The following is a 22,535-nucleotide window of genomic DNA, read 5'->3' on the forward strand; positions in this document are numbered from 1 at the left end:
GACTCTCATCACAAGCTTCTTTAACCATTAAACTAAGTGGCTCAACAACAAGAATAAAAAGACAAGGCGACAAGGGGTCACCTTGGTAAAGACCATTTCCCATCTTGAATTCCTCAGTAGGGTAGTCATTTAGCAAAATAACACCCTATCATTAATGACACATGATATTATCGACAACCTCCATTTAGACCCAAACCCGATTCTTGCCATTGTGAAATCTAGATGACGCCAATTGACCAAGTTGAAGGCCTTCTTGAAATCCACTTTAAACAGAAAGCAACATTGATCTTCTTGTGAAAATCAAGAATTTTAGAAGCAATTAAAAATGAGTTCAGAATCAGCCTTCTGCTAACAAAGGCACTCTGTTGAGGGCTTAAAACAATGTGTAGGAACTTTTAACCTTAAAGACAAAATCTTTGCCACAATTTTGTAAATCCCATGAATCAAACTAATTAGCGAAAGTCCTAAACCCTCGATGCACTAGAAATTTTGGGAACAAGAGAAATGAAAGAAGAATGGATCGATAAAGGTAGCATAGCTGAAGAGTGGAAATCCTTAAAGAGATTCAACATATCGTTTTGAAAAGGGGCCAAGCCTTTTTATTAAAATTAAAATTTGCCCCATTAGGCCTAAGTGCTTTTCTTGGAATCGAAAAGCCAAATTGCCTTCCGAATCTCCTCTAAGGTGAATGGAGCTTCCAGCATAGCAACATCCTCAAAACTTAGTTGAGAGAAAATCAAATTAGAGCCCATGCCAAAGAACTTGTGATTTTGACAGAATCGTTCTTTAAAATGGCTAAGAACAGCACTTGTAATGGAGGGCAAATTAGCAATTGTGCAACCATTTTCCACGACATGCGAGATATTATTCTTTCGCTATCGGTTTACACTGTTTGTCAAAGATAGGGGAAAGCATTCGGTTCAAATTGAACCGAACCAAATCAAACCTAATCAAATCATAAAAATTAAATTATATATTTTAGAAATCAAACCGAAATGTATGAAAAACAAAATCAAACTGAACTGCTCTATTTCGGTTCGATTCGGTTAAAAAAGATCAATTTTATTTTGATTATTTTTTAATTTAGACTTAATTTTCAAGTTATTTGGTCTGATTTTGACCTTAATTTGAACCTAAAAATCATTAATCAATGAAATTAAACAATTTATATATATATATATATATATAATTACATATAATTCATAAATTCCCTATAAAAATAAATCAATTCAAAAATTAATAACACTATTCGGTTCGGTTAAATTTAACTGATTTTTTCTTTTTAAAACCGAACCAAATTGAAATAATCGAAATTTTTATAATATAAAATTTAACCGAACCGAATCAAATTATCTTAAAAATCGAACTGAATTACCGAATTAAGGCGGTTCAGTTCGATTTGTTCAGTTTGAACCGAATAATGCTTACCCCTACTCAAATAATCGCATATTTCTATCGCCTAACTGACACTAGGTCAAATCCAATTTTTGTTTCCATATTCTTTCACAATGTGACGCCACATATTCATTCCATGACTTGAGTCGAAGCCGCAAAAGTTTAAGCCTCTAAGGAAGAAAAGAGCCAGAATTCGCCAAAGGAATTTCATACCAGAAGGATTTAACAACATCAAAGAAGCCATGCCATATCCACTAAGCATCCAAAAATTGCATAGGCTTGGGTCCAAAGTCTATATGATCTGTTGTTAAGAGAATCGAGTTGTGGTTCGAAGGTCCTTAGGCAGCCCAATAAGCACAATTCTTGGAAAGGCAGAGAGCCAATGAAGCGTTACTAAAGCCCTATCTATACGACTCATTGACAAGAAATTGCGCCACGTGAAATGTTTTCCAGAAAGAGCCACATGAGCCAGAGCTAGATTGTTAACCAGATTCATAAGCTTATATATATTGTACTCATTCTTCAAGCAATATATGAGAAATTATAGAAATCATTACTGTCAACAACATGTGGTAAGACTTGCCAGTCTGAGTGGATGCATAAAATGTCTGATTTTAGGTCTCATCGAGTCACCCCATCAGATTGACTGTGACCACAGGGAACCATCAAAACCCAGTTAACTGAATGGTAATCCATGTCCAATTGAGATTGATTTGGGTAGGACATTAGATTTTGATGCTACATAAAGTTCGTAGGAGATTTTCTTAAAAACCTTTCCGTGGAGGAAGCGTACAAGAAAAATGTATCATCATTTCACTTGTCAAATACCAAATTAGCTACTCATGACGCAGCTACTCAGTAGATTGACACTCCTCCTTAAGTGGCTTAAGGCATAAATCATATGCAATCTCATAATTAATTATGCAGACTCCAATCATTTACCCTTTATAAACACCATAGCTAGAATAAATAAAAGAAACAAAGACTAAAAAAGAAGATTACCATATATGAGGTATCAAAACCACAACTCTCTCTTCACAGCTTATTTTATTATTCTAGAAGCTAACTTAAGTATCTAAAGATTTACTGATTGGGAACCTTTATAAATTCCGTAACCATTTTTGTTTTGCAGATTCTACTTATCAAATATTGAGATCCACATATTTCCGACCACATCAATACACATATAAATGAAGTTGTTATTTTGTTTATTTAGTGTAGAGAAATGAAAATTTTTTTTTTCTAAAAAGAAAAAAGAAAATAGATTACTTTCTGTTTTTCATTTATGTTTCACGCTTTGAATTAGGTAAAAAAATATATAGTGAAAGCAAACGTTTCAAAGTTGGAGCCCTAAAGAGTAAAGATGCAGTAGAGTAAATTATATTATATAAGAAACCAAGCTTACAAGGTTCCATGTCTTATGAGTGAAGGCAGGCAGTGGGGGGAACATTGGGGTGGTCTGCGATTTGTAGTACACAAAAGAACATAGTTGTGGGTCTCCATCTAATGCCTAATTACAAATGTTGTCTCCTTCTCTTTAAGATTCACTCATTGCTAAATTTACCATCATAATCAAGAATCGATCACACCTATGTTGTTTTATCCCTTGAACGCAAATAGCACAATTGGTGATTGATTTGGCCATTTGACCCAAGTTTAATACTATATATATATATATATATATATATATATACACGCACCCTGTTAATATATTTTTTGACGATATATAAATGGAATAATCTAATTATTTTTTATTTTTATAAAAAAAAAAATTTATGGCTGTGGTTGCAAAAGTAAAAGATAAGAAGAAATGGGACAAGGAGAAATGGAAAAAAGAAGGGTGGAATAATTGTCATTTATGTGCTCTATTGTACACTCACTTTCCATCATTCCATGTGATTCCACGTATGCTATCCATCCTTCATACATCCCACATATGCTATCCATCCTTCATACATCCTACGTATGAATCGTAGAAAGAGAAAGAAAGTGAGAAGTATCTTTCTCGTGGTCAACTTATGAGGGCAAAGAGACATAGGAATTTTTCATAATCCCACAGATCAGATTCGTTACTATATGCTCATTTACTTAATTTCTTTCATTAATAAACAGTCCCCACCTAACCTATTTCCCATACTTTCCTTAACCTCTACTTTTCTTTCAAGAAGACTCTACCTCTCTCCGACTTCCATAGTTTCAAGATTTTATGATCAAGCTACTTCAACAACACTAAGTGTGGTCTTCCAATTTAATATTATGGGTTTTGGAATTTCCGATGGTGTTTGTAACACCGGCCTCGGTCTAGGACTAAGCTGCCATGACAAGCAACAAAACTGTTCCCAATCCGATCATCTTAAACGAAAGAAGAACAAACTCTCCTTGAAATATGATCACATGTTCCCTTCTCTTACATTAGGCCCTCCACAAGAGCCATATCCATCGGCTAATAAGGTAGAAGCAGATTTGCAACCGCAGCCGCAGGCATCGTCTCCTAGTGCAGCATCCTCATCTTCTAACTCACGTGTCAAGAAAGAGAGAGAGTTTGCTGGTGAAGAAGTAGAAGTGGAGAGAGTCTCTTCAAGGGTTAGTGATGAAGATGAAGAAGGAAGTCCCAGAAAGAAACTTAGACTTACCAAACAACAGTCGGCTATTTTGGAAGACAGCTTCAAAGAACACAGCACTCTTAATCCTGTATAGTACCTTTAATCGCCATCTTTAATTTATAGTCTCTCTAGTATTTTTCTATATGTGATTTTATAAGATATATGTTCTTGACTTTGGTATTTCTTTTCTTCAATCATTAGAAGCAAAAGCAAGCTTTGGCTGAACAACTGAATCTTAGGCCACGTCAAGTAGAGGTCTGGTTCCAGAACAGAAGAGCCAGGTAATTAATTAAGATAACCACCCAAAATTTTTTTAGAGATTCCTGGGTCGTCCTTGTTTAACAGGCAAGAAAAACTTTTTAGAGATTCCTGGGTCGTCCTTTTTTAACAGGCAAGAAAACTTTTTCAGAGATTCCTGGGTTTTATTTTTAGTGTTTTCTTTAATCAATAAATTCTTTAAAAAGTAATCTTGTCCTATATGTTTGATCTATGCATGAAATATTAAGTCCTTAATGATCAATTTACGTTACTTATATCTCTTGTTCTCTTTCTATATATGAGCAGGACCAAGCTGAAGCAAACTGAATTAGATTGTGAGGTATTGAAGAAATGCTGCGAAACACTAACAGAAGAGAACAAGAGGCTACAAAAGGAGCTACAAGAGCTTAAATCGTTGAAACTGGCTTCACCACTACATATGGAGCTACATGCAGCCACCCTCACTATGTGCCCCTCTTGTGAGAGGATTGGCAGTGGCGGAGACGCCTTTTCTACAAGCGCTTTAGCAGTTGGACCAAAGCCTCATTTCCAGAGTCCCTTCACCAACCATCAGCAGCTTGCTAGGCAACCTGTATGAGGCCTGAACACGAGTCATTATTTTTGTTCATGGCTTCTGTATCATATAATTAATTAAGGATTAGATAATTAAATTAATTTTGTAGAGACTGCCTCCCTCCATATATACCTTTTCTCTGTCTAGCTCTTTCATATGTACACATCTTAACAAATTTCTGTTAAGGAATTTACTTAGTTATTTGTATGCATGGGAACTAGTTTTTTTTAATCATCTAAATGAATTAATTATTTAGTTATACTATTCTTGTGTTTAGTTTTAGAAATGGAGAATGTTAGCTGCTTTTCCTGACCAGTTTTCAATTTTTACGGAAATTAAGCTATATTTATATATATAACAGATAAATTTTAATCATTAATTATAGTGAGATTTATACTGAACTCATCATATTAATGTGTATAATAAAATTGTTGTATATATAATCGATTGTGTTCTAAAATTTTTTAGGATATAAGGATCCTAACAAGTAACAAAATCACATGGTAGGTTAATTTATGATAAGAAAACCTAGAAAGTATCACCTTCTAAGGTTTACCCTTCACGGCAAGTTGAAAGCGTGAAAATTATTCTTGGAAGAAGGTGGTGTTCTTGTGCAAGGATTGTTACTTTCTCCTGTTGACACATTTGAAGATGTCGGTCTCTGTTCGATTAAGGACTTCCAGTTCTTAATTATAGCAAATACAAATTAACTTAAAGAACTAATGAATAAGTATTCAGCAGTACATAGGTAAATTTTTGCCTAGATCCTTAACTTTAAGAACTAAAACTAATGAATAGGTCTCATTCCCATCGATCACTTACGAGGACTTCCAGTCTCTTGTTTTTTTTTTTTTTTTTTTTTTTTTTTTTTAGTTGGATTTAGCTTGATTTGAAATCTTGAAAGTCCTGAAATTCACATATGATGATCGCTTGATTTCTGTTGATTCTTGCAAACCTATCGACATGTCTATGTTTAGAAAAATTCTCTCTTATTAGTTAAGTAATTGTATATATTCAGTTCATATATACCTTCACTGATAAATATAAAGATGTAATATTAATTTTTAAAATTTAAAATTGAATTATTTTTTTAATAAATATTTAATGTATTATTTTTTAATGCATCAAATGGATTGAGGAGAGAATCTTCTTTAAAATGATTTTCAAGAAAAGGAATCCAACAAGCCATCTTACTTAACAACTTAGATTTGATATTAATTTTCATTTTTTCAATTTTAATGTGAAGCATCAAAGTTGGACATAAAATGACACATGATAATTTATGTCCTGGTAAAAATCCAAGCGAACATATTTATCTCAATATTTTAGTAGTTGAGTGCATGTTTATGAATTTTTTAAGAAATTTAATATTAAATTTATTTCATTACCACTAATTGGGCCAATACGATATAGATTTGACCACTAAGTATAGTTTCTATCGATACTATTTTGTATGCTCTTAATTTGTCATGCATTACCTTTATTATAATATATATGAAATTTATATATATAATAATAAAATTAATAAAAATATTTACTTAAATCTAATTTATCTTGAATTTAAAATATAAACATATGAATTTAGTCTATTTTACTAGTAAATTTCTATATACATATATGATGAATTGAGTCTCAAAAGAAAAATTTTTTTATTAAAGATTGTGAATTTCCGAATTTAAATCTCAATTAGAATAATTATAATTTTAAAAAAATTATTTAATATTTATGCATATAAATTCAAGATATGATTAATTAATGGATATGGTCAAAGAATCATATAGTCATTGTTAGGTTAGGCTTAATTCACTATTTTATATCTAAGAAATTAAATTAAATGAGAAAGTTATAAATTTTTGTCTTTTTAGCAAAACGTTTACGTGATTAGGCAAACTACATAAAAATTCAAAACTAGACGACAAGAGTAAATTAAACAAGTATATAATAAAGGCATCAAACCTTGATAAAGCCTAATGGAAAAATTAGTTCACTAATAATAATATTTAGAAAAATAATGATCTGATGAATGAGATCGGATGCTGACATGACGTTCTGAAATTTCCCATTTCTACGTGCAACAATCGATTTTGATTGTTAAGTATAATGGAATTCATATGAGATCCATTATAATTCATTATTATAATTTAATGATTATATTTTAAATTTTAACTGTTAACACGATTCTTGTTTCTTGGTCTTTCTCGTGATTTCTTTTCTGGATTTTTTGTTTGTCGTGAACCTGAGTACTGCTTCTAATCACCACTAGCTCATTGATTCTTGCTGGAACAGACAGCATATGCTACTTGTTATTTTGCACTATAAAATTAATTTATCATTAGGGAACATAATGTTGTATTAATACCAAGTTCATTGTCATCGTCGATGTTAACAATTGTTCGCAATGGTCAATATTTGCATGCGTACTGAAGCTTAATTATATGATAAATTACTTTCAATTTCTTGTGTTCATTAGAAATTGACCTAATTCAGTTTTTAAATTTTATAACTTTTTTAAGCTCTATATTTTAAAAATGAATCCGTTTATAAATTTGAAAACTTTAAAAGCAATTCAAATATGTTTCTAATTTAAAAATAGATTTTTGAAGTTCTTCAAATTTTAGATTTTTTTAAGCTTTACATTTTATATAAAGAATTTAAATTCATTTTTTATTTAGAAACAAATTTTGAAATATATATTTAAAATTTTGAAGTAAAAGCTTTAAATTCTGTTTCTAAATTTTGAAACTTTTTTTTAAACTACAACCTTTATAAAAAGGAATTTAAAATTCGTTTCTAAATTATGAGACAAATATTTTAGAAATAGTTTTTTTTTTTTTTTCGGTTTCTAATTGTCATTTCTATTCCGTTTAATTTAGTATCAATTTTTTGACATTAAAATTAGCAATGGATTCTTATTTGTTTTTAAATTCTCTTTCTATCCATTGATAAATTTAATAAACAAATTTAGTTTCTATTCCACTGCAACTCTATTGCCATTTATAAACCGATGCAATTCGTTTCTAATTTTCGCTACTATTACAGCAATTTCTTGTAGCTATTTACCGGTGAATTTTTGAATTCACCAGTGAATTGTGCACATTAAGATAAAAAGTATACAATTTAGTAATAGATTTTTAAATCCACTAATAAATTTTCAACGGATTTAAAATCCATTTATAAATTATAGAGGGAAAAATTTTGTTTTTTTTTTTTGTTACAAAATCACATTTTTTTTATTTCATTTAGAAACAAATTTTTGGATTTGTGAATCCTTGATAAATTTTAGAGCCAAAAAAAACCGTTTTCTTTTTTTAATTAGCAACTAATTTTAAAATTTATTGGTAAATTGCAGTATAAATAGCACATTCCATTTCACTCTTTAGATTTTTCTTGCATTTCATTCATTCTTTCACTATATATATATATAGTTGGGAATCTAAGTTCCACATCGGGAATAAATAAAAATTAAAGGGTGAATATCAGTTATTAGGTTACAACATTGATTTCACTAGTCATTTTGATATATAAAATAACCTAATCACTTACATAAGCCCATATTAAAATGAATTAATATATAATTTGCTCGGCATACTAACTAATTATCAAGTGACAGACATGTGGTTGTACTTGATGGGTAGTGTTGGGCATCTAAATCCCACTTCGAGAATAAACAAAAATTAAAGGGTGAATACAAGTGGTTGGATTACAAAATTGACTCGGCTAATTATTTTCATTTGTTAAGAAACTCAATAACTTAAATAAATCCAAATTAAAATGAATTAATACATAATTTATTTAACACTCTCTCTGAATTTAACATTATATCAAAGGGGTTGTGGGTTTCAGCCACCCATAAACTGTATAATTAGGCCTGTATTTATATAATATTAACTAATTATCAAGTGACAATAATGTAATTGCACTTAAGAGGTTGGGAATCTAAGTCCTACATTGGGAATAAACAAAAATTAAAGGATGAATATAAATTCATTTTCCATTTCACTCTTTCTTCTCTTTTCTTTCATCATATTCATTTTCGTGATCTTTTTCTCACCTTATTTTTCTTTTTATTATCCCCCCCCCCCCCCGCCGCATTTTATCATCTTCATCATCTTTTTCTCCTCTTCATATTTTTATTCTCATTTCATTTTTTTTTCTCTAATTTTGCTCGTTATTCTCTCATTTTCATCGTCATCTTTATCTTTCTCATTCTCTTTTTCCATCATCTCCATTATCTTTTCTTCAATTTCTTTTTTTTTTCATTATTTATAATTTTTTTTACTTACAAAACATTTCATTTTGATTAAAAATAATTCATACTAATATATTTTTCTTGAAATTTTATAGAATTACATTATGTTTCTATAAGTATTTAAAATTTTATTTTTTAGTAATTTTATTATAATATATTAATTACAATTTCATTAATAAATTAATTTTTAACAATATTAGTATAGTATAGTATTGTTATGGTAGTGTATAATTTTATTTCTAATTTATTATTTTATTTGAAATTATATATATATATATATATATATATATATATATATATATATATATATATATATATATATATATTTAAATTAGCAGTGGACTTAAGATCAATTGGTAATTTTTTTTCTTTTTAGTTGTTCTAAATTAACAGTGGATATACCAACAAATTTCAATTTTTGATGCTTTAGGATAAAATTAATCATTTTTAATCTTTGTCTAATTTACCAATAGATTGAAATATCTGTTGGTAATACCAAAGGAAATTTTGTTGGTAAATCCATTGGTAAACAAACGGATAGAAATCCATTGGTTAATGAATTATCAACGAGAATGAGTGAAACTGACCTTCGGCCATTTCTAATCCATTTCTAGTTAAATTTAGCAACAGAAAAATTCATTGCAAGATTGCCAATCATTCTGTATTAATTTTTAAAATTGCCAAAATTCTTGCATTAATCGGACTGGAAGAATTATTTTGCCAATTAACATGCCTCGTAAGCATAGAATGTTGGAGTTTGGAAAAAGTTCATCAAAACGTAAGTAGCCTCCAGTAAAAGTTAAGTTTTAATAAGAAGGGCGAAAGTGGTGATACTTCAAAATCACATTTTACCCTTTTTACATAACTTAATGTTGGAATATTAAAACCAAGATCTAAGTGCATAAACATGCATAAAACATAACCTAACTTGCATCATATTGTTAGTAGTATGCCCTAGAGTATATAATTTTGTATATATCTTATATATATTTAATTGATAAAAGGTAGTTATACTTTTCTGTTCACATAATTTGTTTATGTGTAATTGAAAAAGTCCATTAATATTTGTTAGAAATTCTATTCTTAAGTTATTAAGAATATGAGTGACAGTATTTCTAGCACAAAATATTATAAATTGGTTCATAATCGAGAATACTTCACAAAAGGACATGACTTATCCAAAAAGATTGTAATCATGTTTGTTCGCAAAGCATTAATATGAGATATAAATAAGTTGGAGTGGTGAGTCTCATGCCACATAACAAACATTATAGGCACTTATATAAAATAAGTAGACTGAACCAGTGACACTTATGACAAGTACGTAGAGTTTACTCTTGTCAATGCATTTTCATATATCATATAAGTGCATATAATCTTTACATATGAGATAACACAGTTATCTTATATATGAGTGGTTTGAGTTTGATACTGCTTTCATACTCGTATTGTGTATGGGTATATGGGCATATGTTAGCTCCTACTAGTTATATATGGAGATAAGTATTAATCAAAAATGGAATCTATTACCCTAAGTCAATAGGGATAAAATCCTATGTTCATTTAATTGTTTTTGATGATTCAAGTTCCTAGCCAAGACAGATAGACTTAGTCGGAAAGGAGTTTCTGAAAAGAAAGTCTGATTAATCAAGAATTAGAATTAAAAGAGAACATAACATTCATAGCAAATAGAGTTTGACATTAACCATGATTCCAGCTAGAATTGAGATTTTGTAACGGAGAGATTCTAGTGCATGGTAACATATGATTAAAGGTTCATTTAAGGTATTCCTTATTACTGATTGGGTGGCCATGGCATGCTATGCTAGGTGTCAACCATGGTCTATGAGATGCCTAAAATGATTTAGAGAAATCATTTACAGTAAGAAAAAGTTCTAATGATATTAAGAGTTAATATCATTTCTCATTGTCAATTAGTAATGAGCCTAGTAAGTCACACACCTACACAAGTTAATCACTAAGTAAAATATGATTTAATTGATTAATTAAGGAGTTTAATTAATTAATTAATTAAATTTGGTTTGCAATAAAATTGCAAAGTCTCTAGCATGACTTGAAACCAAATCTAGGTTAATGGATGTATAGTATAAATTAAATTTGTGTTTAAAGTGTTTAAATATGAATTTAATTTTGAGATTAATTAATTAATCAAATAATTTATATTTGATATAAATTAATTTAAGGGAGAAATTACAATTTTGAGTTAAGAATTCAAAATTACAAACAAGGGCAAAATAGTCTTTTCACATGGTGACAAATGGCACCATGACATGGTGACAAGTGTCACCTATATGAGTGTGCCATTTGTCTTCCCATGATGAAAGACTACCTTTTATGATTTAATTGGACCTTGACACTTAGCTTGATAGGATTAAGTCAAAGAAAGCAAGATTGAATCCTATGGTGACATGTGGCACATCATTAGTCAATTTTCACTTATGCATATAAATGAGGAAGGAAAGAGAAAGACCAATCTTCTTCTCCCTCTTCCATGGTAGACGACAACTTTGGGTCTTTCTCTCCTCTCTTCATTTCTCATCTAATTCAAGAAGAAAACCTTGATTTCATTTGAATTAAAATTTCTAGAAAAGGTTTCTAGTGCCTTATACATTCATTAACCCTCACCAAAGCAAACCCCTCTAATTCCAAGTGGTTGGCAAGAGCTAAAGGGACATCTAGAGGCTGCCATTGGTGCAAGTTGGTGAGCTTGTGGTGGACAAGCTAGAGGGACTACAATTGGAGTTCTAGGAGCACCCAAGGGAGGAAGTTAGCTTGATTCTTCACCTTAGAGGTTAGAAATCTACTTAGGGTTTAATTAATTAAATTTCTAAAGTTCAATTCTTGATGGCAAATGAATCTTTAGTGCATGTTAAAATGTATTTTGGTATGCTTTTGGACATTGAAAATTGATTAGGCACATAACTCATCAAGTATGGTGCATGTAACCCTAGTTTAAATTTTAAATTTCAATGCTCTAATGCCCTAATTTCCATGCTTCCATACCTTCAATTGGTATCAGAGCCACTATATGCCATTAGTTTTGATTTTAAGGCTTAATTGTGTGATTGGGTTAAGTTTGGGTTGATTTGAAGTTGGTTCGGATCAAGAAAACCCTAAAAATATCAAACTGCCACAAGAAACACGGCCTGGACCATGTTTTGGGTATTTACACAGCCCAAAGCGTGTTTTCACAATACACGGGCGTGTTAACGCGCGCCCAGGGGTGTGTCGTTCAATGACACGGCCTGTGTCCGTTGCTGCACTCCGCCCCATATAGTTCAGTGTTAACACGGGCTAGCCCGTGTTCGAGCGCACCTCAGGCCATGTAATAGTTACATGGGCCATGTTTTCTCCTTAAGGGCGTGTTTGGCTTGTTTTGGGTATTTTATGCAATTGTTGTATAATTTTGAATCCAGAATTAAGCGTAAATCTAATTAAATGGTTTAATTAGGATTTCCAATCACACAAATAATTTTTGAAAATTATTTTCATAAAATTAAATTTGAAAAAAGTTTCTAAATTTAAACATTATTTGAAAGAGATTCAAATTTAATTTTAAATGAATATATGATATTAAATTTAATTTTTTAACATGTATATTTTATTTAATTGTTAAATTTTAATATGCATGATGGATGATCATGGATAATAAAAGACCAATGTGATTGGATTTATTTCTTTTATTTTTCTTTGGGATGTAAAATAATTAATTTTATTTTAGTGGCATGTATCATAAATGTTGTGATAAGTTAGGATGTATTTTCATTTATTTAAAGACTTTAAAGTCCATATTCTTGTATATTCACCTTGGTATGCTAAGGGTTACAATGTAATTGGATAACAAGAAGGACAAGGAGGTCAAGAGTATTGGTAGGATCAGTGGAAGGAGATCAAGATCGAGATGTTGATTATGTACTCCTTCAGCAATTCTTGTAAAATGAATGAATGAAATACACTTAGGAATGCCTTAATTCAATTCTTGGTGGCTCAAAATTGAATCCCTTAGAAAGTCCATGACCATACCATGTTATTTGTTTATCCATGTATGCACGAGATGTGTATGAATGTATGCAAATATGAGATATATGCATGCCAACTAGATAATGTACAAAGTGAGACCATAATAGTAATTAAGTCGACCACGAAATCTTCCAAACAAATGATTAAGTTGGTAATGGTATAATTGTGGTAATTATATCATGGCTCTCCATTGAGGCAATTATTTAAAAAATTTTAAACACTTGCATTGTTAGCTATGAAAAACATGAGAATGATGCATTTGTTAAGAGATTTTCTTAAGAATAATTATTAAGCATAAGATGTTGCAAGTATGTAAATGCTTGATGGCCAATAATGGATGTGCCTGAGGTCATTAAAGTTATTTGCATATTTACTAGCTCAATGGGATCAACTTAACTAATGCAAGATAAATCAATAATGGATGTGCCTGAGATTTTGAGCATTAAGGGCCAAATAAATAATTGAATCTCACATGAGATGTGATGGGCAAAGAGTTGCTCACTTACAGTTTATTGTGATTCCAATAATAGATGTGCCTGAGGGTGATCAATAAGACTGTAAGAATTCAATCACCCACTAGAAATCTATCCAACTAGGATTTTCATTTCCTACTTTGGAAGTGTAAGATTCACCAAGTTAGTGGGAGGATCAATTTGATTAAAAGACCATAATCATTTTAGTTAATTACTTGATACATGTTTGCTAGTTTTACAACCCCGTAAGTGCACGGATTGCTAATAAGTAATAAAGTGATAAGTAGAGTATCGTTCCCATGAGGACCTTTATTTAGTAATTACCAATCTACACAGCAATTTTAACCGTTTAGGCTATCGAATATTTAGGGAATGAAGTTTGTTAACTTTAAACATTGGAATAGTAAACTTAAAATGAAGTAATCTATTTTTGGAACAATTCTGGAGTTAAGATTTCACACTTGAATCTTATTAGGGATGTTATCTCGTTTATTTATTGAATTGAGGATCGTTTTCCTTGATGGAAATTAGCCCTAAGTTATCCTAAATCCTCTATCAAGGCATCTAGGGTGTATTTTAATTAACTCAAACCCTACTTTCATGGTGATCAAATTAATTAAAATCCTTTAAGACCTTTGATCAATTTTTAGGTTCCACAAAGGTATCAGTTTATGTCTAGGTCAGATTTTCTAGGTTCAAGATCTTGATTTTCTAATGTTACTCACTCATGGTGAGTTCAACAAACATCATGATAAAAGGTAAAAAACAGTAAAAAGAAAATCATGTAAAAGAGATAAGCAATAGAATTCTATCTAGGGTGATGAAACGAAGGAACTGAAGTAGTTTGCAGCTTTGATCTTTTGGAGCTTCGACTGGAAAACTTCTTTTGGTATTGATGCAGAGCCTGATAGCATCAGCCTTCAGCAGCACTCCCTGCGAACCCCTTATTCTGATGTTTTCTTTTCTATTTATATTGGTTACTCTAGGGTTAGGTCACTTTGAGTCCAAAAGGCTTTAGGAGTCTCATTTTAATCAAAAAATAGGAGGGGAATTCGAGTTACAAAATTGGCTGCAGCATAGTACATGGCCCGTGTGTCACTACACGGGTCCTGTAATGCAGGGCCGTGTAACTTGCTGGAGGAGAATTGCGAAATCTTATTTTGGCACAGAAAGTTACATGGGTCTGTGCCAACTACACGGGCCTGGTTACATGGGCCATGTACTGTTGTTTCCCGGCAGAGACTTGCACTGGTCCCCGCAGATTACACGGGTCTACTTATATGACCCATGTACTTGTGTTTCTCATCGATTCTCTTAGCTTTCTTCTGGCAGAGAGTTACATGGGTCTGGGGCTTGGTTTACACGATCCGTGTACTTTGTATCAGCAATAATTCTCTGTCTTTTTACCTCTCCAAGCTTTCCTTTGCACTCCCATTCTTTGGGGCTTCACCCAAACACCTGAAAATAATGCAGAAATATGGAATTAAGAGCTTGACAACAGAATTTACAAAAACTCATGAAATCAACTATCATGCATGAAAATACTTGCCGAAATGCTATGAAATAATATGCAAATGTGTTTAAAAACCTCTAAATTCAAGTGTATCAAATACCCCCAAACTCAAACTTTTGCTTGTCCTTAAGTAAAACAAAACTCTTTTTAAAACACATTTCAGGGGATACTTAGGAATATAACTTCCAATCCTTTTTTCCAATTTCCTTCTTTCAAGGCATAAGGGTTCTACTAGTTGCCCATTTAGAACTTCATCTCATTTCATGGTGTTTCGACTAATTATTCCTCTATATAAGACCATTAATAAGCCACAAACAACCTGTTTTATCGGGATAGAATTGAGAAACACTAACTCCCCCAAATTTACCTCTTTTGTGAGTAATTGTGGATGTATTTCAATTCTAACTCCATAGGCATATCTCAATTTTCTATCTCCACAAATATAGCATGCACTTTTCAAAAGATCAAAAGGTCTTTAAAAAGGGTTGTAATGGGGCTAAGGGATAATGACTTGGTTGCCAATGAAAGGTTTTTAGAGAATGCAAATATGAGGATAGCATGTATGCATAAAGCATTAATTTTGTATGGAGAGGAATGACCTTTGGCTTTTTACAATGCCAAGCATGCTTCCATGATACTTATTTTGGGACTTCTTTTCTCTTTTTTTTTTTTTTTTTTGTCCTCTCCCCCAAACTCATTGCTTTTGCTGGGTTGGAAAGACAAATTTTTTTCTTTGAATTTCAATTGCACAATTGCATTCCTTCTTGAGTTCCTCATCCTCTCTTCATTTTCTTTATGCATTTTGCTTCCTCAAAAGGGTATGGTAGGTGTTTAGGCTAGGGGCTAGGTAAATAACATGGGTAAGTAATAAATTCTAAAGGATAAACATAGGCTTCAAGTTGGCTACAAGGAATATACATTTTAATTAGGGGTGGCTAAGGCTTAGTGAGGCTATATCAAAGAATGCCTTAATCATTTCTTTATTAAGCATATGCTAGGATTTCACCTTGATAAGTCCAAGAGATATGTTCTAGAGCTAGTGAGGCATTTTTAGGTTTGCTTGTATTTCAAAAATTGTTCTCCTAATTTTACAAGTTCAATGTGATAAATTAATAGTTATGAAGAGGTTTAACTAGTCTAGTTCCATTAAAGAGGTTAGTTTCTTCACAAACAACATGTTAGAATCCCTTTTTGCCTATCTAGATACGTTCATTCCTCTATCCCGTGGAGTCTAATTATTAACTTACTAGAATTTGGTTATAGTGCTAAGTATCACCATTGAAAGTCTAAAAATTTTCAAAAATTCTCAAAAATTTGATACACAAGAATAATGTAGCTGAATTTGAATAATGCAATGACGTGCATGTAATGGTATGCAAATGCAATTGTATCCCCCCCAAACTTAAACATGACATTGTTCTCAATGTTAACATAATGTGTGAAATCAGAGCAAACGTACAAAAATTTTAAGGAAACATATTATTTATTAAGCATGGAAAATATTTTGAACATAAATCAAATAAAAGAGATCTGTGGTTTCAAGTTAGGACTAAGGCATGTAAGATATTACAATAAAATCCTATCCTATAGTCCTAGCTCTAAAAGGCCTCTGATGATGATGATGGTGATGCTGGTGATCCTAGCTCCTCTTCCTCCTCATCTAACTTGTCCATTAGCATGTCCAGCTTATTGTGTGATTCTTGGAGGCTGTCCTTGATAGCTCGCATCTTGCCATATATTGTGGTCTCCATGCGTTGTAGGTATGCGAGGGCCGGATCTGTCGATGGTGGTGTGTATGGAGGCACTTGGACAGGGGACTCTTCGAACATCCACCCTTGCTCTTCTTCTTGAAGCTGTGAAGTTTCACCAGGTCCCTCTTTTGTCTCGTCTCTCAAAGGGATGGTGTTTCCTTCGGCATCCACCAAGTAGCATGTGTTGCCCACCTTCTTACATATCCCCATGGATATGCAGATAGTTTAATCAATTCTCGACTTTCCAGTAATAAAACGCAGTCTGTGATATCCTGGAATGAAGCCAAAATGAAGGGCAATGGTGGTGACAAGGCCACCAAGTACAATGTGCCCGATGGACTGATGGCAAAGGCATCGGAGATGGTTGCACAAGAAGAAGTCGGTGCTGCACTGCTGTCCAGTTACCATGCACCACAAAAAGAAGAGCTCGTTGGCATTGACAATGCCAAGGCTATCGCTATGGCCCATGATAGTGTGGGCGGCGAACCGACGCATATATCGCAATGCTGGACTAGTGATGCCCATAGATTTGGATTTGCTGAAGTTATACAGTTTTGAGTTCGGTGCAATGGAATCCCAAAAGTTGATGTTGTTATACAGCATGCGGTTCCTTGAGATCTCTTGGTGGCCGGCGCTGTCAAAGCCAAAGATGGCGTTGAACTCGTCCATGTTCAATACCCGATCGACACCAAGAAGGTGAAACTCAATCCTGCCCCTGTCCTCTCTGTCGGTAGGCCATAAGGTGGCCTTGAAACTGCCCAAAAATTACAGCGTGGTGTTTTTATAGGTCAAAAATTGGAGTTGGGCAAACCTTGTCCACCCAGTGCTGTCAAGTAACCCATTGATTTTATCTTGCAAAACGATTTGTTCCAAAAGCGGAAAATCCATGTATTTGGTGGAAGATATTTTTCGGGCATGAAGTTGGGTGCACATTGTTTTATGGGCATCATCTCAAAATCCCTAAGGAATAGAGATTTCGGGTTGTGGTTGTGGTTGCGGTGGAGGAGGGGCTTGTTGACATGGTTGGGGAGTGGCTACCCTCGTTCTTGGGCATTGGGTTGGAGGCTGGGATGGAGAAGGTAAGGATTATCCTCTTTGCCTTGAGGAAGAGCCGAACCTTCTTGCAGATCTCTTCACAGGAGCCATATATTGGTTTTTGGGAAGGAGAAGAGTAGGATTTTGGTGAAGGGAGATGAGATTTGAGAGGTTTTTATAGGCTAGGAAGGGAGGAGATGAAGGGTTTTGTGTTTATGAAGGGTTTTAATGTTAGGGGTGCATTTAAAGAGCCGTTAGGACTCTTCGTTTCGTGCATTTCGCACCGTAGGTGTGACACCCCTTACCCGTGTACAGTATACCCGAGTAAGTAATGCCACACGGTGCACCGGCACACTCTAATATACCTTAATTAATTTATATCATGCTTTTGCATATAATTTATGAAATATACTTTATTTAAGCCATTTAGCAAAATTTTTATTTATTTGAGGTTCCGAAAATTTTATAGAAAATCCGGCGGAGTACCGGCTAAAAATGGAGAAAACAGTTCTTCGGAATCTGTTAAAAACACTTCCAATAAACAAATTCATTCATTCCCAACTCCAATATCATCCCAAAACTCAATATCAAGATCTCAACAATTTTTCAATTTCAGGTCTCAACAACCTTTTCATTTCTCAAACATCCCTTTCTCAGGGTTCTCATATATAAACAACAATTAAATACTCAAATTACTTCCATACATAACCATAAATCTTTATTATTTACATGAACCTCAAAATACATTACATAAATCCCAAATACATATGAGAAAATAAAAATTTAATTACAAAATGGAAAAATGACATCTAGTGTCCTACCAATGCACTGCAAGTGACGAGGTGACACGGACATCTTGAAGTGCGGGATGGACTCACCCGATGCGTGGTCTACTGGGCTCACGATCGGGATCTCCAGTACCTACGCGTGGCAAAAGCAACGCGCTAAGCAATAATGCTTAGTGGTGCAATAATATAATAGAAGAAAATAGCAAGAAAATGAATGTGTATAGAATGTGTATGCTTTCTTTGTTTGGTATTGGTATATCCATTATTTCGTTAACGTTGTTCACTTTTATTCATTTGGTTGCCCCGAGTAACCTACACTAGATGACTGGACTGGATAACGGGTAAACTGGCACTGGGTACCTAGTACCTCGGGCCGTCACACCATCGGTCACATATGCATCTCCCGGTGTGCAACAGAACAGCTAACAAGCTGTAAGTAATATCAGGCACAAGGCCAAGTCTCAATACAAAGTCAGAATGGCTAAAAGCCATGAAATCACAGAATGGCATATTGCCATGTGCAGTACTGCTAACTGAACCCTATTGGCATGCCAAACTATCCAAACCAATCTTGTTAGGTATACTAGGGCATTTGAAACTTTTAAATTCTTCAATTTGTGAATTTCAAATTTTTGGTGTCACTATTCATCTTATTGGTCAACAAAAATGTTGACTTTTAGAATAAAAATATGTACATTGACTTTGGCACTCCCAACATACCACATTTGGCATTCCAAACTTGTTGGCATTAAGCATTTATACTATTTCAAAGTTTAAACCAACACAAGCATAATTTTCAGTTTTTGTGAGTCAACTTCACTATTCCATTGAACACTGTTTCTGTGGGAATTTGAAGAAATGTAAAACATAAAAGTTGTTCCTTATTTTGTCTAGTTGAATTTATTTTTTTGAATCACTCCATTTGGAGTTTTGTAGCTCCAGATATGGTCCAAAAACCACAGCTGGCCGGATTCCCATTCTGCAGAAATTACCATATCTATAGTAACATAAACAGTGACTTCCACTGCCATTTGGGTTAGGTTCTGGCCATAATTTGGGGTAGGTTCCTTCATTAAAGTTGTTTGTCTATGTCTTAACTTGTTGCTGTAAAAATTTCAGGTCAATTGACCAAATCTACAGTGAGTTATGGCCAAATGAACAGTTACTGTTCATTTGGTCAATTCTGCAGAATCAGTTGCAGGGTATCCAGATTGGGGCCAAGTTTTGGTCCTCTTGCTTTGGTCTTTTGGGCATGGTTTCTTCAGTAAAAACGTGCCATTATAAGCCTAGTTTCATGTCCAATTGGCCAAACACCAATTTGACCAACACAGCCAAAGTTATGGCTGTGTAATTGGACTGAAATCTCAGTCCATTGCTGCTGTCCTAGGGCAGCTTACTCCTTCTCTTTGCAATCCCATTTTTCAGTCCAAATTGTGCTCAACTTACCTAAAATAGTCACTAATTGACCATTAAAAAGTTCTCTAACAATTTCCTAAGCCAAGTCACATTTTCACCTTCCTAAACCCTAATTCAATTTCATGATTTATGCCATTTACCTTGGTTAGCTACTAATGCATTACTCATATGTTTATAACTTCAAACATGGTTTCTATTTCACTTCAAGCTCATCAAAAACACTCCTACATATTCCTTTTCTAGGGCAGCCAAAATTCAAGAGCTCATACACATAGGTTTTTGTTCATTTAAATTACAAGTCTTACTAAATTTCAAGTCCAAAATCATGAAATTTAAGAGTTTTATGTTTATAGTTGCACTAACCTTGAATGGGAAGAATTTCCAAAGCCCCAAATTTCACTTTTCTTCCTTTTCTTGGCTGCCAAAAGATCATGCAAGGTGCTAGGATAAATTTTAGTGAAGCTAGGTTATAATTTTATTGGGTAGAAATGGGTGAATCAAGCTTGGGAAGTGGGGTTTAATGGAGGTTTAGGGCAAGGCTTGGGTTTCGGCTGGTTTGGGGAGGGAGATGGCAGATTGTGTTTTTAATTTTTTTGGTCTTGGTTTGTCTCTTTTATTGGTTAATAAAAGAGTTGTTTAACTTTGATTGGGTATGGCTTTTAAATGACATCATTTTGATTTCATAATTAAGCCTTTTTCCTCATTTTTCTTTTCTTTCCTCCACTACTCATTTTCAATTTAATTTCTAGTAATATTCATTCATATTTTATGTCATATTAATTATTTACTCAACTGGACAAGTCGGCCAAAAATCACCTCTGAAGGCGAAATGACCAAAATGCCCTCTGTTTGGCTTAACGGGTCAAAATTGTCTGTACTGATTGAAAAATTTTTCTAGGTATTTTCTTGGCATTCTAATGCCATGGGAACCTCAGTAATCTTTCTCTGGAGTCCCAAAAATTATTTTATAATTTTTCCCCCGGGTCTAGGGCTCCTCGTTGCGAGAACCGCAACTTCCCTCTGGTTACCCATCGCTAGGGCACCGGCTCGTTTAACTTGGTTGTATTTTATTTCTAAAATTTTTACTAAATTTTTCTTATTAATATTTAAGTTAATTATGATTCCCGACTTTAGTTTAAATACTTTTCCAGACGTTCTAGCTGTCCGGACCAACACCGGTCACCAGAACAGTAGAATGTACGGAGTTGGTACAGGGAGGGTGTTACAACTCTTCCCCCCTAATTTAAATTTCGTCCTCGAAATTTACCTGATGCAAACAGTTGAGGGAACTGCTGCCTCATCGTCTCTTCACTTTCCCAAGTTGCCTCCTCAGTGTTGTGGTGCCTCCAAAGCACTTTCACCAATGGAATTTGCTTGTTCCTCAACTCTTTTACTTCCCGAGCCAGGATCCGTAGAGGTTCTTCTTCATATGTCAAATCCGGTTGTATTTCAATTTCTTCTCTGGAGATGACATGTGAAGGGTCTGAGCGATATCTTCTAAGCATGGATAAGTGAAACACATTGTGGATCTTGTCCAGCTCTGGTGGTAAAGCTAGCCTATAGGCCACTGGACCCACACGTTCGATGATTTCATATGGGCCAATGAACCTAGGGCTCAACTTACCTTTCCTTCCGAACCTCAATACCTTCTTCCATGGTGACACCTTGAGGAACACTTTGTCGCCAACCCCATATTCTATTTCTTTCCTCTTCAGGTCGGCATAAGATTTACATGCATGCGAGGTAACCTTTAAGTTGGCTTTGATTGATTTCACCTTCTCCTCTGCCTGTTTCACCAGGTCTGGCCCTACCAGTTTGTCTTCGCCCAATTCAGTCCAGCACACTGGAGTTCTACATTTTCTCCCATACAGCGCTTCATATGGGGCCATTTGGATACTAGCTTGGTAGCTATTGTTGTATGCAAATTCTGCCAGTGGGAGGTATCTATCCCAATTTCCCTCAAACTCAATGACACAACTCCTCAAAGATATCCTCAAGGACGACAAGTATTTCACGTTATTGTTATCATTTCAATTCAATATTTGTATCAATTTCATTGGTTTCAATTATTTACCTGGATTACTCTTTCAGATTGCCCATCCGTCTGAGGATGGAAAGCTGTGCTGAAATGGAGTTGTGTACCCAAGGATTCATGCAACTTCTTCCAGAATCTCGATGTAAACCTTGGGTCTCGATCAGATATGATGGAAAGTGGAATTCCATGCAGTCTAACTATCTCACTGATATACAATTCTACTAACTTCTCCAGTGAGTAGTCAGTCCTAACTGGCAGAAAGTGTGCTGACTTTGTCAATCTATCAACTATCACCCATGCTGCATCATGTTTCTTCCGGGTGAGAGGTAGCCCACTTACAAAATCCATGGTGACCCGATCCCATTTCCATTCAGGTATGCGTATCGGCTGTAGCAAACCTGATG

The 22,535-nt window shown here is 33.7% G+C and overlaps 1 protein-coding gene across 1 annotated transcript; it reads left to right on the top strand.

The window, feature by feature from the left end:
• The first annotated feature begins 3,445 nt into the window (after nucleotides 1–3,445).
• Nucleotides 3,446–5,089, top strand: LOC110635365 (homeobox-leucine zipper protein HAT22). Its single transcript, XM_021784667.2, has 3 exons — nucleotides 3,446–4,086; nucleotides 4,200–4,279; nucleotides 4,563–5,089. The coding sequence occupies exons 1-3, from the start codon at nucleotides 3,472–3,474 to the stop codon at nucleotides 4,852–4,854; spliced, it is 987 nt and encodes a 328-aa protein (XP_021640359.1). The 5' UTR covers nucleotides 3,446–3,471; the 3' UTR covers nucleotides 4,855–5,089.
• Nucleotides 5,090–22,535: the final 17,446 nt, after the last annotated feature.

The sequence above is a fragment of the Hevea brasiliensis genome, chromosome 2 (assembly GCF_030052815.1).
Source record: "Hevea brasiliensis isolate MT/VB/25A 57/8 chromosome 2, ASM3005281v1, whole genome shotgun sequence".
NCBI lineage: Eukaryota > Viridiplantae > Streptophyta > Magnoliopsida > Malpighiales > Euphorbiaceae > Hevea > Hevea brasiliensis.

What these genes read in the sequence shown, in the direction of transcription:
- LOC110635365 (XM_021784667.2), top strand. Translation starts at nt 3,472, where the DNA reads ATGCTCATTTACTTAATTTCTTTCATTAATAAACAGTCCCCACCTAAC. An exon ending in AACACAGCACTCTTAATCCT is followed by an intron (nt 4,087 to 4,199) that starts GTATAGTACCTT and finishes TTCAATCATTAG; the next exon opens with AAGCAAAAGCAAGCTTTGGC. An exon ending in TTCCAGAACAGAAGAGCCAG is followed by an intron (nt 4,280 to 4,562) that starts GTAATTAATTAA and finishes ATATATGAGCAG; the next exon opens with GACCAAGCTGAAGCAAACTG.